The sequence below is a fragment of the Eublepharis macularius genome, chromosome 7, assembly GCF_028583425.1.
Source record: "Eublepharis macularius isolate TG4126 chromosome 7, MPM_Emac_v1.0, whole genome shotgun sequence".
Classification (NCBI taxonomy): Eukaryota; Metazoa; Chordata; class Lepidosauria; order Squamata; family Eublepharidae; genus Eublepharis; species Eublepharis macularius.
In genome coordinates, this window is record NC_072796.1 from 134,273,572 (window position 1) to 134,291,370 (window position 17,799).

General features: G+C 42.2%; 1 protein-coding gene across 1 annotated transcript in view; it reads right to left on the minus strand.

The window, feature by feature from the left end:
- The window catches only part of FAM135B (family with sequence similarity 135 member B), a 157,774-nt gene that overhangs the window by 12,325 nt on the left and 127,650 nt on the right, over positions 1–17,799 (minus strand). Inside the window, exons 8-13 of the mRNA XM_054985916.1 lie at positions 12,902–12,951; positions 9,980–10,135; positions 7,686–7,759; positions 6,693–6,847; positions 3,124–4,879; positions 1,382–1,548 (exon numbers count right to left, since the gene is read on the minus strand). Coding sequence (XP_054841891.1) covers positions 1,382–1,548; positions 3,124–4,879; positions 6,693–6,847; positions 7,686–7,759; positions 9,980–10,135; positions 12,902–12,951 — 2,358 coding nt within the window. The remainder of the gene's footprint in view (positions 1–1,381; positions 1,549–3,123; positions 4,880–6,692; positions 6,848–7,685; positions 7,760–9,979; positions 10,136–12,901; positions 12,952–17,799) is intronic.

The window sequence follows — 17,799 nt, forward strand, 5'->3', positions numbered from 1 at the left end:
GCACACACAGGAAATGCACGCACACTCACCTGTTGCACCAAAAAATGATGAAATTTCCGGCATGTTGCAGAATTGACAGGTTGCTACAAGGGCTAATTCTCAAAAAATCAGCCCAAACACTAAGTTTCGTGTAGATTTTTACAGAATCAGCCCGTCATGACCCATCACTTCCACACTGTGCTGGACGTGGTAACAGGAGTGTACATGTGAGAGGTAAGCACCCCTACAACCCAGCCCCGCACCATCCTCCGGGTTGGCCCCCAGGAGACCTGACAATCTTGGTCAGAATTGATCAAATGAGTTTCACAAAATATTAACGTTAAATTAACTTTTTATTATCATTCATTATTAATATTAACATGAGGTAATATTATCCAGTTTTCCTTCCATTGGCTCTTTAACCAGTGCTACCATCTACATTAATCTCCAGTTTTGTTAATATAATGCCCACCATGTTTTTGTTTTTGTTTTATTTGATGTTGGACTTCTAAGTGGCCTGTGTGTTCTGAAAGAGTCTTTTAGCCAACTACTGCTTTTTTATTTTTAATTGCCCATTTTTCTTCCCAGCAGCTTGATAACAAGTCTTCCTAGCAGTACCCAATTTATTAATGTCTGCCTGGCATTCTACCCAGAAAGTAAATGAAAAACCTTATGATAAAGGTGGGAAAATACCACACACACAAACACACACACACACACACACAAAGGCACAAAGACACACACACACAAAGACACACACTTTCTTTAAATGACCAGCCTGATGATGAATTCTGAAAAGTTCAAAAGGTTACATATTGTTTTATGCTATTTTGGCAAGCCCTAATAAAGAAAATATGACAGGTTTTTGAGGGCAATCCAAAGGCCCTCAAAATCCTACCCAGGTCTATCCATGGGGCTTTATCCCAGGAAAATCTTCTTTGGACTGCAATGTTTGTTTCATGGACCTTTTTCTTCAGACCAATGCAGCAGCTTTATTTATTTACTCAAAATATTTCCACGTTGCCACAGACTGACATGACATTTTGAAGTCCCAGTTCTTCTTCTGAAATCTGGCCTGCAAATCTCTGAAAATGTATTTTCTTACTTTTTTCACAGATCTCTCCCTCTCCCTCTCCCTCCCTCCCCCTCCCCCCCCCCTCTCACTCTCACACACACACACAAGTAAAGCATTTACTTCCTGGGGAGGCTGATCAGCTTCTGTAAATAAGCAACATTTACTCAGTGAGCAAAACATCCCGAATGTGTGCAGTATCCTAATACCTCATGACTTTGACATCCTATGCCACTGGGCAGCCTTCTACAAGTGCGTAACTCCTGGCTAACTTTTGCAAACATTCTAATTCAGAAAGCCCAATTTTCTCATGTCTCTCTCTGGTCTTACCATCCAGCCCATGTACGCAGATAACCAGGTGAATCCCTTCTTCCAAATTCTCCTCCTCTTCCTCTGGTGGAAAATATGGGACATCAGAAGCTAGGACAGATAAGTCACTGTACAGAAATCCTTCAATCTTCAGTTCTTTTTTAAATTTTTCTTTGGCCTGATAAAAACTGGAGAATACACTAGTTAATTAAGAGTTGAACTGGAAAAGGAACAGCAAGTTTTACCATTTATATGAACACGGGTGGGAAATTTGGGTAACGGTAGCTAATACAGACACATCCACATCCATTTTTTTTTCAGATTTAAACATTAAATATATCAAAATTTCCCTATGGAAATGCAGCATCTTTCTAATGCTGTGCTCTGCACAGCCTGTCACAAGAAAATTACAAAGAGCCAATCTAGCATCTTGGGAAAAGGACAAGAAACCTATCAAGAGTTTATCATCTAGGAAGGTCAATCGGGAATGGCATGCTTTAATATCTTCTCTCCAGGTATTTGACCCATTGGAGACACTTATTTTTAAAGTTGTATGCCCAAATGTTTAATGCAAAAGGGAAACAGAGGCATCCTAGCAATATTTCAGGTTGATAAAATGGCACAGAGGAGAAAGACTCTCTCTCCACATGCACCATGGTTCCTACCAGTGTTGGGACCCCTTCTTTTTTAAAGCTGCTGACAACTAGAGATGGGCATGAACAGCAATACGAACAAAAGCCACGAACAGCCCAATCTGCTATTTGAGAACAAGCTGTTCATGAGGCCCTATTCTAAATGAACAGGTGGTCATTGCAAGCCTCGTTCGTTGCTGTTTGTTGCTGTTCGTCAAGCCAGCCAGTCTGGCACCTGCAATCAATTCCCTTGGCAACTTATGCAGGGATTGTCTGAACTCTGTCTGAACTCCTTCTGTTGCCCTGGAAACCCCAATCTAAGCCCAATTTAGCTTGATAGGCAGGTCTTCCTTCCAAGTGTGGAGCTCCAAATTTGTTACAACAGAGCAAAGACCATGGGGGAGACAGTGGAGAGGGAGACAGCTGCTGTTGGCATTTTGATAGAGAGAGTGCATTGGAGCTTGAATTTCCTTTGTGTGTGGTGGGATAGGGATCTACCCCTTCAGGTTCCAGGGCTGCTGCCAGCCTTTGGGGCCAAGCTATTATTTACTGTTGGTACCTTTCCTGCTGCCTGCTCAGGTAGGGTTTCTGGGAGTGGTGTGGTAGGGATCTACCCACCTTCAGGTTCTAGGGCTGCTGCCAGGCTCTGGGGCCAAGCTATTATTTATTATTGGCACCTTTCCTGCTGCCTGCTCAGGTAAGGTTTCTGGGAGTGGTGTGGTAGGGATCTACCCACCCTCAGGTTCCAGGGCTGCTGCCAGGCTCTGGGGCCAAGCTATTATTTATTATTGGTACCTTTCCTGGTGCCTGCTCAGGTCAGGTTTCTGGGAGTGGTGCATTAGGGATCTTGACCAAACTTGGATGATCACTGGAGGAGAGCCTACTGGCCCCTATGAACAGCCAACCACAGCCCTGTTCGTGAACAGGGCCATGTTCATGGTTGTTCATGAGTCCCTATTCATGGATGGCAACGAACAACGAACATCATGTTCATTTTTTTTTCTGTTAGTGCCCATCTCTACTGACAACTCCAGCATGGAACTTCCACTATTCATTTCATTTGTCTCTGGGATTTTTAACTAACCTAAAAAATGGAATGAAAAAAAAAAAAACAACCATCAACATTCTTACCTAAGCATTCTTTCATTGGTTTCTTCATCTTTATCTCTAGGTTCACAGGAGATGACTCCAAAGGAACCCACTGGTTGGTGTGTGATGGGATAAGTGGCCTGCTTGGAGGAAAAGCCAGACATTGGTGGGGTATCTTTAAGAACTGAAGAAAAGGGAAGACACGTAGCCGTGCAAGAAACAGACAGGTTGACCACCTCAACAACCTTTTTGCTCTCAGGAACCAATACTTCTGCCACCGAAGAGTGACACCCTGTGCCGTTGGCCGGAATTCTGAGCTCTCCTTTTTCAGGTTCGGCACAGTAAGATTCACTTCTGGACCTGTGGCCCAGTTCAATTTCCTGAAAGGTGGGTATTTCCAAATCACCTGTTGCCAAGTTGCCACTGGTAACAGGACTACCACAGGAATCCTCTGGGGAGACAGCACTGGGCATCACCTCTGACGAGGAAGGGATGACATAGCAAAAGTCTGACGCCTGAACCTCACAGTGTGAGAAAGACTCTCCATCTGCAGAATACAGACTTTGACTTGTGTGCAAATTCTTCTCCTCACCATATTCATCGAGGCAAACATTGTGTGTGTCTAAATGGTCATTTGAACTTCCCAGATTGTCCAAGTCTGACGTGGTTTTTGCATGTTTGGAGATATCCTTATCCTCTACAGAATCTTCAGGGCTACTGATCTGAGGGGCAGAAATGGATTTGGTCAACTTGTTGGGTTCTGCTTCCCTCTCTTCCTCCTCATAAGGCAAGGAGCTAATAGAAGTGAGGGAGGCTTGTATGCCACTCGGCAAACTTGTATTGCTTTCTGTGTGCCCACCCTCCAGAGAGTTCCTGTGGATAGCGTGTCTTCTGACAAGCTGGTGGAGGACCTCCCGATCGCTGGGCAGCTCTAAGGCCTTGCTCCGCGCATCGGACCAAGCGACTGAACTGGGCTCACTTTCGATTCCTGAGTCAGAGATTAACGACGATGATCTCTTAATGGCCCCCGACGTCAAACTAAATTCTTCACACTCCTGCAATCTTTGCTCTTTCTGAAAAGAGTTGGTCTCTTCAACATTGTCTCTTTGGTTCAACGAGTCAAAATGGACATTTATATCGAATGTACTCAAGGCCAACGATACAGCCTCACCACCTGGATCTACCGCTTTCTCCTGGCTGTTTTGTTCATTAAATGCGAGTTTGTCTGAAATGAGAGCAGATCCACAAGGGTCATGCTTAGCTATTCGGTTCAGTACTGTCCCCTCCAAATGTTTCCGAGGTACACAAGTATCACCGTCATAGAGGGCTGTCATGACTAGCACTGGTTCTTTTTCATGGACGCCATTACAGGCTGGGTTTACATTCAAGTATGTCTCCTTTGTCACTTGCTTATCATTTCCTGAAAACTCCACTGGTGTCCAAAGGCCTTCTGCAGGATTTTTCAGGAGATCTGATTGCAAGCCAGATGTCACATTGCTAATGGGGAGTGGTTGATTTTCACGGGTGTGGCAATCTCCATCCATTCCATATACCTGAGTTGAGCTGTAGTCCTTGGAAGTCTTGGCCACCCTGGAGTCTTCCAGATAGCTGCATGTATATATTGATTTCCTATTTATCCTGTCTGTATGGATAATGAATGGGATATCTTTTGCAAAAACTCCCTTTGCTTGTTCAGTGATATCATTTGAGGAGGACCCCTCATTTTTATCTGTTAAGTCCACTTGTGAATTGTCCACAGCAGGAACCACATAGTTTGATAAAATGTCTAAGCCCTGAACTGAAAAAGACAGTGAAGGGGAAGGGGAAGAAACATTTTAGTGGTTTTGCATGAGAAAAATGCATGTATACTTCATTGTTTATGCAAAACACAAATAATTATTTCATAAACACTTGTGTGCATTTATATACAATCTTCTCCTCAATGAAGAATGTTGTCTATCTTATGAAAAAGAAACATTTAACTTCAGATAATATTGCATAGATATATTGCTTGAGGAGTTTCCAATTAGTTTTGGATGTGGTACCTTGTGACAATACAGGCATATGTGGAACATCCCTTCCCCTCGTAGGAAATGTCACCCATGTTATAGAAACTTTTGGTTTCCCATACAATTCTTCTGATATATGCCTTAGAAGGAATGTCTAAGATGATTTCAAAGTTTACATCTCTCAACGTTTCAGTGGCAGCTCTACTTATTTGGGATCCTGTTTGACTTCAGGGGGAAAAAATCTACACGTGGAGGATCACCTTGGAAGCAGTCATGCAAAGGAAATGATTATGAGATGCTCAGGAGAAAGACGGTAATCTAAATAATAAAAAAAGAAATCCAATCCAATACATCTGGAGCGACATTCACTCTTTCCCTGCAATAATCCTCAACCTTGAGTTCTTGTTGCCCACTGCCACTCCAAGCAGCAAAAGGGGAGGAATAAAAAAAGGCACCAGCACCAGAACGTCAACAGCACTTCTGGGGAAAACCTGAAAGTGACTGGAGGTAGCTCTAGGAATTGCTGGAGACACTGTGGTTTTACCATAGAGTTTCCAGAGATTCCTAGAGCTACTCACTAACCTGGGTTTCCCCAGGAAGTGACATCATCAAACTGTTGTACACTGGGTCGTACAATTATCAATTATCTGTCTGCACCAGTTGTCTCTTCATTTTTGTTTTGCCTTAATGCGGTCCCCTTTCTTCTTCACTGTGCTGATGGGAATGCCATATTTCTTCCTCTATATTGCTGTTTGTATCATGCTGAACCAAGAAAGGGGTACACCCAATAAACATTACCCTTCCTCCTTTCCCCAGCAAAATGACTTTTCCTATTCATTTTTCACACCTCACTGGATCACAAACATGCTTTAATAGTGCATGATAATGAAAAGCAAAAGTTGTTCATTAACATCTTCAGGCTCTCCATAAAAGAGCCGCTGGCATCATAAAAAAGAAACATCACAAACATTTAGCCCAGCACAGCACTAGGCTACTCGGCATTGTGAGTGCCTCATTTTATATTCTGTAATCCTCCTTGGGCCTTTACAAGACCAGAAGAAGTAGGGCTACAAATAAAGTAAATAAATGAATATAGCTGTTCAGCATGGAGGATTCTTTAGCTTCTCAATTGATCTTATGTGCATAACTTCTTCAACGCATAGCTATTATACTGAAAACTTAATTATGAAATTAGTGGATACTTCCGGGTTTACTGAACAAAAATTCCAGACCAGTAGCACATTAAAGATGCATTTGATGGATGTTATCATTTGATGAATGAAAATGATAAAATATCAATCAGTCAATCAATAGGCAGATATCTGCTGTCCGTTATCTGGAACAGCAAGTGCATTTCCACTTTAGGAGCAAAAAAATTACTGATATCTGTAGTACTGTTGAGTATACACACAACTCTTGCACGAGGTACAACAGAAAGGTTATTGTTTAATATGAACCATTTTCTGGACCTTCCTGTTGTGTATCCCTCCCAGAAATCCTCAACATGAATTGCTTGTGAGTACAAAGTGGTACATTCATTTCATTCATGTATTTAGTTTATTAGCCCAAAAGGCATAGCAAAAAGTGGTCCATGTGATGCACCTTTGTAAGGAAAATCTATATATCTATCTTCAAAAATGATGGGCAGCGTGCTCCAGTCTCCATCAATGTCGAGGCACTCTACAGGCAGGGGTGGCATACTGGTGAGGTACTCAGAGTTCCGGACTTCTGAAGAAACCTGGCTGTGATGCTGGATGCTGTTAGGAAGGGAAGAAGAGAAAGCAAAAGTTACTTCCCATTGCTACATTTCTTCAGCATTTCCAGTGCAACGGATTTATCAATGTTGGTTGGTTCGCTTTTCTTCACTTCAGACACCACAAAAATACCCTTAAACCAAATGCAAAAGATCTAGCAATATATGGAAAGTGCCATATACCTGAAGTGTATCATGTTATCCTGTATCCAACCACTCTACTAAGCAGAGTTTGAATCCTTTCTCGGGGGGGCGGGGAGGAGATATCATTTCCCCTTCTATCCCCTTCATCCATCATTTCCTCTTTCCCTCCACTGTCAACTTCACCCCAGGACAAGTTCTAGGATCAGGGCATGAAAGACCTTTCCCCCCGCCACGAACTTTAGGCTGGTTCATTTGGTTCATTTTTTGGTTCATCACTGCAGACAGCCTGGTGCCAATCAATCAGTTTGCTAGGCAACAGGGGATGGACTTCCCGCAGACATTCTGCTGACCCGGAAGTGAACTTCTGCGAACTGGGTGTGATGGTTTTCTGACCTGGATGTGACATTTTCACGAACTAAACGAACTGGTTCACGAACCAGTGGCAGGTTCATGAAAGTTCGTGGTTCGTGAAATTTGATGAACCATGAACCACATGGTTCGTTTTTTTCCCAGTTCATGCCCATCTCTAATCTACAGCCACCCTTGCTTGAAATGAAAGTCCAAAAATGGCCTTTCAACAAGAGAGGGTGCCTCCATGCCAAAAACCCACCTAATATTCTTTATTTGTTTTTTAAAAAAGTGTACAAAATGATTTATGTGCAGAACAATGTAAATGAAATGCAACCAAAGTTACTTACAGGCTTTCCTGAAAGGTCAGCCCAGCCAGCTTTTGCTGTTCAGTATAAAAGAAAGCCTCAGAGAATCTTCTTACCTGGGAAGAAACAATGAGTTATTCTTCATATCATCCTCAACATACTCTATGGGCATGTTGCCTGTAATGAATTCTTACTGATGTCTGGTGACTCCTGTAATAAGCAGAAAAATGGAGCTTGTCCTGCTTGTATGGTCTGTTTTTTCTCTCAATTGATGTAATCCACACCCATGAACAAATAATACATTTGTGAACCCAAACTAAATCTGTGTTTGGGAGACACATACTGACTTTGTCTCCGAGCTGCAGGTGGTGCATGCTCAAGGCCACAAGGTAAGTTATTGCAATGCATAGCCCTGTATGATTGCCTCAGCCCACGATCTTTCCCGCATTACAGATGCTAATGTTATGCACTTCACACCTATGTTCTATCCTAATTACAACATGTATTATAGCTAGCTTCCTGACAATTTAATTTCCCCCTCCTACTCTCTACCCAGATTTTAAAGACCCTTTTCCACTCTGTGTGTCGGACAAAGGGAGCTTTGACTCTTGAAAGCTCACACCTTAGACATCTAATTGGTCTCTAAGGTGCTACTGGACCTGAATCTTACTCTTCTACTACAGACCAATATGGCTGCCCACATGAAACTAGGCCTAGAAAGTAATTTACAAATCTTGGAAGACATTCAGATATTTGTTGGGGGGAAGGGTAAATGGGGGTCATTTAGGATTTTAAGCATCCCCTTGTCTCCACTTGCAATGACTTTAGTCAACCAGCAGAGGGAAGTTGTCTTATACTATTTACACTGCTCTGAGGATAAAAAACCTAAATGTGAGATCTCTTCCCAAATGTTAAAAAAAAAACATGTCACACAGCAGACAGGAAACAAATCTAACACAGAGGAGTTCCCTGATAGCACAAGGATCTCATCGCACCCTTGAAATATATTGTAATAAGTGCTGGTTACAGAAGAAGTCCTACCTAACTAGGGGGCCCAGAGGGCAAATAATACCTTAAGGTTGGCAAACTCCAGGTGGTGGCTGGAGAGCTCCCGGAATTGCAACAGATCTCCAGATGATAAGAGATTAGAGTGCTTTGAAGGGTGGACTCTGGCATTATACCCTGCTGAGACCCCCCCCCTTCCCAAACTACAGCCTCTTCATGCTTCACCCTCCAAATCTCCATAAATTTCCCAACCCAGAACTAGCAACCATATACGTATCCCAAGGGAAGGGTGCTTCCTTAATAGGCAAATATTCACTCCTGAAAATACACCTTTTGACACTGTCAGAAATCTAGCCTAAATTTCCAACTCAGTTGGCTGGTACCCATCTATTTAACTGAAACCAGTGGATTGCACCCTTAACACAAGATATAATCTTGGACACATTTGTATCTGAATGTTTGATTCTGCGGAATCCCTAAAAGTGCATAAAAGAACCTAGTAAGGCCTTAAGATGCCTTCAGATTAATGTAGTATCATGAGGTTGGATCCAACCAGCTTTTCCACTGGTGAAAAAAGGATGGGGGGTGCCTTTTTATAAATAAACCATATGTTGGCCCCAGAAGCCTAATTAAAGGATTCCATGTTTGGGCTGTTAGCAGAGTCTATCATTTAACAGTGGAAGTATGATTATAGGTGGCTGTGAGCTGGTTCTGTTGGCTGGTGTGTGTGCAGGAGAGAAAATAACAAAGCATACACTTGCTTATACTTAGAAAGGAAATAAGAGCTCTTTATTGTTGAACGCCATATTCTGATAGAAAAGGAGGGGAGAGAGTTTCCATCCACCTATTTAGTCTAAGGATGGGCATGGATGATAGGATAAGTCCTGAATCCATGTTTCCCAGATGGAGGGAGGAGGAGGGGAGAGATGGTACCTGGAACAAAGGCAGGAAGAGAACAGGGAGATGGAGGAAGCCATGAGGAGGAAATCCCAAGAATAGCAATCTACGTATCAAAGAGATAGTCGCAGCAGTTAACAGTAAACAGAGTGCCCTGACCTCTCTATCTTTCAAAATCTTTGGTTTGTCCAAATCTGAAACCTGAGAAAAGGGACAGCACTGAATCCTCCTCTTCCAACACTTTTGATCACCAAAATGGCTATGTCTGGGACCATGGGACCTAAATGGATAAAAACTAGGCAGGACAGGAGCTTTAGTATGAAGGGGAATTAAATGAGATTGAACTAAGAAGTTGGCAGGATCCAGCCTCTGGGAATATTCATTTTATCAGTGTCTTCAGCTGAATATCACGGGGCACTGCTTTGCGGTGTTACCCTTAGAGTGTGATGCTCTTGGACAAGAGAGGCTGTGACATCGGGATGCAGGGTTACCACCTCCAGAAACTGGGTCCAGAGAGCCAAAAGGTGGGAGCAAAGCCAGGTGAGGTCTTTGCTGATCTGTTCTGCTATCTTCTCTGGATTGTTCAGCATCTAGAAGGGTGCAACATAAACATTATCAGGGCAAATCAGTTATAATGATTGGAAATAATGTAACTCTCTTGTGGGGGGGGGAGAAGCAAAGAACAAATGGATAAACCTATGAAGTAAAATCCTGCCTGCAAGTCATAGTTGATTTATGGCGACCCCTGGTGGGGTTTTCTTCTTCATCATCATTGTCGTCGTCATCATCGTCATCATATAACATTCAATTTATATACCGCCCTTCAGGATAACTTAATGCCCACTCAGAGTGGTTTACAAAGTATGTCATTATTATCCCCACAACAAAACACCCTGTGAGGTGGGTGGGGCTGAGAGAGCTCTGAGAGAGCTGTGACTGGCCCAAGGTCACCCAGCTGGCTTCAAGCGGAGGAGTGGAGAATCAAACCCAGTTCTCCAGATTAGAGTCCTGCACTCTTAACCGCTACACCAAACTGGTTCTCTTTCAAGGCAGGAGATGAGCAGAAGTGGTTTGCCATTGCCTGCCTCTGCAGCCCTGGTCTTCGTTGGAGGTCTCCCATCCAATTACTAACCAAGGCCGATTCTGCTTAGCTTCTGAGAGCTGATGAGATCAAACTTTCCTGGGCTACCCCGGCCAGGGATGAATAGGAAACCCAAAATATTAGTACAAATTCAGACTTATTTATGCAGGATAAATGAACATCCATTGGAGACAGCAATGCCAAAGTTAACTCTCCCATTGAAATCGACAGGCCCAAAAGCAGTTGGATTTGATGCAGTGTCTGGAGATGTAGATAATTCAGATAATCAGAAGAGGTATAAGACCACTACTGTATGGGGGCCACACCTACCACACCAGTCAGAATACAACACTTTGGACTGGATGAATCTAGTTTTATCACTCAATCTCATCCAATTTTCTTTCCTGACTACCACTTTCACTCAAGCAGGTCCAACAATCCCAGCAATAAAGACTTTTGGGGTGATCAAAAGGAAACCCTCCATGCTTTTGAACCTCAAAGTGCTAACTGGCAAATTCCTCAATGTGCCTTTAACACATGTAAAGATTATTTCTCATTGTGGTCCTTTTGTTCAGCAAAGTGACCTATCTTCTATATTTAACACATCTAAATGCATAGCACATTTAGAACTCCTTCATATCTTTATGCCACCTCCCAGAAAAGTTTGTAAAGAGACACGTTTATTTATAGTTCTGGACATTTCCCAACATGTCTGGATTACTAGAAAGTGCAGGAAATCAGGAGAAACCTACGTAAACTGTTGAAGGCAATTCAAATATTTTCGTATTTACCGTTAAAAGTTGAAAAAGATGGCCACCTGACATCTTCTGGACATTTATTGACGCTCCTCTATGGACTCCTCTTGCTTTCAGGATTGGTAAATATAGCTTTCTCTCTGCACTGCTTTCCCACTTTCCTTACTGACTTCTAGTTAGATCTGTGGGTGAATGCTGTGTGTATTCTGTGCAATTGTTCTTTTATTACTTCTTTAATAAAAAACCACTCCTGTTGAACATCTGCCTGTTTATTAAAGTGTTCTCTAGAGGAAGCAATCCTTGTATACATTGGTTAAAAGATCCTGCAGTTACTCTCCTCTCGCATCCTCTCCTTGTGAATTCCCCTAACTCACAAGGTGACCATCAATTTGGGTAACGGAGCATGCTTGTAAGCAGACGGAAGAAGAATAGCTAGATGTTAGGATCTCCTACTGGAAAAATGATTTGAACAAGCAAAAAATTCACCAGTTGTTTCACTAGAAGGGTCTACTAAGGTTGCAACTTTATGCACACTTATGGCAATAAATCCAATTGAACTCAGCTGTGCTTACTTCCAAGTAAACATGTCCTGGATCAGCTATATGGACCACTTATTCTTCCACTTTTAGTTGTTAAGTGGTTGGATTGCAAATGAGTACTCTGCTGGTTCGACTGCCACTGCTGCCACGAGCTCAACAGGTGGCCTTGGGTAAGCCACTCCTCTCAGCCCCAGCTCCCCAGCAGTATTGTGGGGATAATACCTACAATGACCTTGCTCAGAGTAGTGGTGCTAACCTGTCCAGAAGAGTGGTATATAAGCAGTTATTAAAGAGTCCTTTGGCTGCTAACTATAAATCATCCACTAGATGGGGCTGCTCTCTCTATAACGGAAAATTCCTATTTTGTGCACACAGCCGGCATTTGTCGCTATCTGTTCCTTCTAGTCTTTCCCAATTTGGTGGTCTTTTTTTTAATGTAGACTCAGAAGGAGAGGAACAGTACTTATTTAGTCAGAGGTGGTAGGGCAAAACATGCAGGCTGTTTTATAACTGACACATTATTAATGTTTATATTAAATTTTATTCTATGTATTGTCTATTTTAAAATGTTGTGATCTGCTGTGAGCCCACTTCCCAGCAGAGCAGAATAGAAATCAAATAAATAATTAAATAAATAAATGTTCATCCTGAATCTCTGGACTTAACACTCTGTAAGCAAGAGTCCTACAGAATTCTTTAAACAGATGTCAACATTCTACAGTTATGAAAGAAGGAGAAAATTTGTCCGTTCCCTTTGTATGATTTATTTCTTTCCTATACGAAAAGTCCCTGCAGCTTGAGCCTTTCCTCAGAAAGGAAAGAGCTCCAAACCACATGTAACAATAACAGCATGATTGGAAAGCAAAATGCACACTGACTTTGCATGGTAACAAAATCGATTTTACAACAGGCATTCCTCTCTGGAGGACAATTAAAAGTTTTGCAAGCTTTACGCACGGCTGCATAACACCGGACAAGTACCTGAAGCTCCGCAGAGAGCTGGGACAGCGTCTCTTCCACAGCAAGATCCTCTAGGAGAAAGAAAGAGAGACTGGTTACTTGAGAAGCATAACTGTTGCTGCAACTGTTCTTGGAAAATACAGATCCCAAAGAAAAAGATTCCTAATTGAAAAAAGGTGGCATTTCTGCTTTTTTCCCAAAGGACAAAAACCTTGTTTTCCATTTCTGAAAAGGCAACTCAAATAAATTAAACTTCACTCACTTCCTATGCTATTTCTGAGGGTCCCCACAATACTAATGAAAATAACTTCTGGGGTACAGGAGTGGTCTCAGAAGACTGTAACAGGGCAAGGGTGGGTGAAGCCTGTTCCTCAGATTTAACTCTATTTGTGGCACTCCTAAATGACTACTGAGAAATTACACAATTTTAAAGTTGACAATGAGAAAATCTTCAAGATTTTCTATTCCCTGGCTCAATCATCAATCAAAAGGGAGACTGCAAAGAAGAAATCAGAAGAAGATTGAGACTCGGAAGAGCAGCTGCGAAGGAGCTAGAGAAGATCCCTAAAGATAAAGATGTATCTTTACCAAGATCAAGATAATCCAGACTGTGGTATTCCCCTTTGCCATGTATGGATGTGAAAGAAGAAAACTGACAGGAAGAAAATGGATTCATTTGACATGTGGTGCTGGAGGAGAGTTTTGAAGATACCACGGACAGCCAAAGAGACAAATAATTGGGTACTAGATCAAATCAAGCCTGAATTCTCCCTAGAAGCTCAAATGACAAGACTAAGGCTATTGTACTTTGGTCATATCATGAGAAGACAAGATTCTCCCAGATAATGCTAGGAAAAGTAGAAGGTAGCAGGAAAAGAGGAAGACCTAAAATTAGATGGCTTGAGCCAATAAAAGAAGCCACGTCCTCCAGTTTGCAGGATCTGAGCAAGTCTGTTAATGATAGGACATTTTGGAGGTCTTTCCTTCATAGGGTCACTACAAGTCAGAGGCAATTTGATGGCACATAATACACACACACCACGATACTCAGAAGAATTCCTGGGGTACAGGAGTGGTCTCAGAGGACTGCAGCAGGACAAAGGTGGGTGAGGCCTGTTGCACAGGCTTAACTCCATTTGCGGTACCTCAGCTCTGAGGCACCTGAAAATGCTGAAGATACTGAGGTTGCAGCTAGGAAAACAAATAATATTTTTAACATTTGAGCAATTTATGCCCAGGCTTGATGGTGTGGTCTGATGACGCTTTGAATAACACAAGAATACTCTATTAGATCAGGCCAAGAATCCACCAAACAGAGCCTTCTGTTTTCAATAGCGGCTAGCTATAAGCTCCCCAAAACAGGGTTATTAAAAGAAATTCTCTTAATTCCTCTTTATCCAGTTTCTCCCTGAAATCTAACAATACTTTTTTTTTCTTTTTAGGAATTTGTAGTCAGTTTCTGATCATTTCCTTTTTGATTAAAGAGAACTTTGAAGAGAGGAGGGGCAATAAGGCCTAAAATGAGATGGCTTGACTCATTAAAAGAAGCCACGTCCTCCAATTCGCAAGATCTGATCAACTCTGTTAATGATAGGACTTTTGGAGTTGATTTGACGGCATATATCACACAACACAGGAGAAATCGAATAAATTGCCAACAGTAGATGATTGGCTAATAAAGATGTTGGAGACTGCGGAAATGGCAAAATTAACGGAACTGCTGAGGGACAAAACAACAGCAAATTTTGTGAAGATCTGAGAACCTTTCATGGACTTTCTGTATATAAAAGAGAAGTCAGAACTAATGATCTGTGGATTTGAAAATTAGAGTTATAAGGTTGGCAACAAATGATAGGCTGAAGTAAGCAGAAAAAATGCAGATACCTTCGCAGTAAAGTCGAAGTTATATGTTTAGTTAAGGTATGGGTATTACGGAAGAGTTATTAAGTACTAAGAAAAAAAATTTTGTAAAATGTTTAAATGGTATGTCTCCCTCTATGTTCTTCTTTATTTGTTTGTTTGTTTTTATGTTTTTGTTTCTTTATGTGAACCTTTGCTTGTTTGCTATAATAAAATAAAATTTAAAAAAAATCACATTCAAGAGAGCTATTTTTTAAGGGTGAATAAAACTGTTGCGTTCTTTACGAGCTGTGAAAAACTAGTTGATTGCTAATAAAGTTTAATTGCAAGAAACAAAAAAAACGGGCAGGAAGGAAGGTTTGACAAAATTTCAGAATTTCACTCTGTAGATGCTCAGAGACAAGCAATTTTTTTCCTAAGCCTTCCTATTTTCCTGCTTGAGCACCACTCTGGGATACATAACACAAAACAACTGCAAGGAGGCAACTACAAAAGGATGCCTTGATTTATCTTTGAAGAGAAACAGAAGAGAAATCTTGCTCTTGAAAGAGAAAAAGAAAGAGGATAAGAGGAATCAATAGTTAGATCTAAAAAAAGTGAAGTTTGGAAAAAGAAATTCCCCACCCTATAATCCTACCAATAGCCCTCAAATGCAATGCACAGAAAGATTTGAAGGAAGTAAAAGGCTGGTATTGGCATCTGTACTCCTCAAAAAAATGAGGCTGTGGAGCTAATTCAGGACATTCAATTACCCAATCCTCCGAGCAACCGTCAAGTCCAATCAAAAGGTCACCTCTCAGACTTCCGTGATGCAAGCATTCCAGCCAGTTTCAATATCAATAAAAGAATGAACTGACACATGGGAAAGGCTGCCTAGGAAACATCCAGGAAGTCTTAAGAAAGGAAATGCAGCCTCAGCCTCATCAGTAAAGAAGGTTAAAAACAGGTCAGCATAAAGCTCAAGTTTTTAATGCTGCTATTCCCAGTTGCAGAATCGGGTCTGATAGCACAAACAAAGACTACAGATGCCGAAAATGCAAAGATGCATCAGAAACAAAAGAGCCTAGAATAGCTGGCTGCCCTGCCTTACCAATGCAGCAAATCTTACTCCAGCTGACCAAGCTGCTAAAATAATTTTGCATCTTCCTCTGAGGAGCTTGAGCAGCTCAGAGCCAAACTGACATCTTACACAGGTTGGACACTAGTCGGCTTCCCTCAAGTTTTGATGGGAAATGTAGGCATCCTGGTCTTGCAGCTGTAATGGAGACCCAAGCTGTAAAACCAGGGCGCCTACATTTCCCATCAAAACTTGAGGGAAGCCGACTAGTGTCCAACCTGTGTAAGACATCACTTGTAGTTTGGCTCTCCGTTTTGATCCTCGCCACAACCATGAGATCACGAGAACAGAAGAAGCCACCTTATACTGAATCAGACCACTGATCAACCAAGATCGGCATGGTCTTCTCAGGCTACCCATGTCTCACCAGGGTCTCAGCTAGAGAAATATCTTTCACATTACCCTGTAATCTCAGGCGTCTCCAACTTTTTCGATCCTGCAGGCATCTTTGAAATTTTGAGAGGGGAGAATGAGAACTACCCCACAATGGCTGCTGCAAGAGGCAGCAAGGAACTCCAAATGCCTGTTGCAGGAGGTACAGCCAAATGCAATACCTCTCTCCTCATTTTGCAAAAGAATTGCCTGGTAATCATGCTGAACATATGAAGCTGTCTATTGGTCTGTTGAGGTTAGAATTATCTGCACTTTGGAAGCATAGTCCATCCACTGGGAGAAAGGCAAGTCTGGCAAAGGAGGGCTGGGCTTCTACGTTGGAAGAGGATTTAGCACTGTCCTTTTCCTCAGGTTTCAGAGGGGGACAAACCAAAGAGTTAGAAAAACGAAGAGGTCAGGGCACTCTGTTTTGCTGTTTACTGGTCTGACTGTCCTTTGATATGTAGATTGCTATTCTCAGGATTTCCTCCTCCTCACTTCCTCCTCCTCAGTTCCTCCTCCTCACTTCTTCTCCTCCTGGCATTGTTCCAGGCAGCATCTCTCTCTTTCTTCTCCCTCCATCTTGGCAGCACGGATGCAGGTGTTGTCCTGCCATCCAAGTCCATCCTTAGACTAGATAGGTAGTTAGGATCTGTCTCTCCTTCCTTCCTATGAGAGTATGATGTTCCTACAATAAAGAACTCTCATTTCCTTTCTAAATATAAAGCAAGTGTATGATTTTGTTATTTTCATTCCTGCACCCACACCAGCCAGCAGAACCAGCTCACAAACCCCTATAATCACGCTTCCTATGCCAAACGATAGACTCTGCTAACGGCCCAAACATGGAATCCTTTAATTAGGTTTCTGGGGCCTACATACTGATTTATTCATCGTTCTGCTCCTGGACGCTTGTCTCCCTTCATGGAACAGATTGGAAAAAAGCTCCCTCTCTGCTTTGCAATTGTCAGTCAGACCCAAAGGGGGAACAGAACCAACCACTGGCTAAAGAAAGTCTGCTAGCTTACCATTCCTTCTGATCCTCCAGTGGCTGGAACCCCTTTTACTGGAATGAGGGCAGCCAGTAACAAGCCCTGCCTTACAGAAGCCCCATACAATTTCTGAAAAGTTAAGCAGGTATCACTCTACGCTGCTCTGGTTAGAACTCATCTAGAGAACTGCGTTCAGTTTTGGGCACCATAGTTTAAGAAGAATATCGACAAGCTGGAGCGAGTCCAGACTCCAGAGGAGGGCAATGAAGATGGAGAGAGGTCTGGAGATCAAGTTCTGTGAGGAAAGTTTAAAGGAGCTCGGCATGTTTAGCCTGGAGAGGAGATGACTGAGAGGTGATATGATAACCATCTCCAAGTACTTGAAGGGCTGTCATATAGAGGATGGCACGGAGCTGTTTTCCATTGCCCTAGAAAGTCAGACCAGAATCAACCAGTTGAAATTAAATCAAAAGAGTTTTTGTCTAAACATTAAGAAGAACTTCCGGACAGAGCAGTCCCTCGGTGGAACAGGCTTCCTTGGGAGGTGGTGGCTGTCCTTTGGAGGTTTTTAAGCAGAT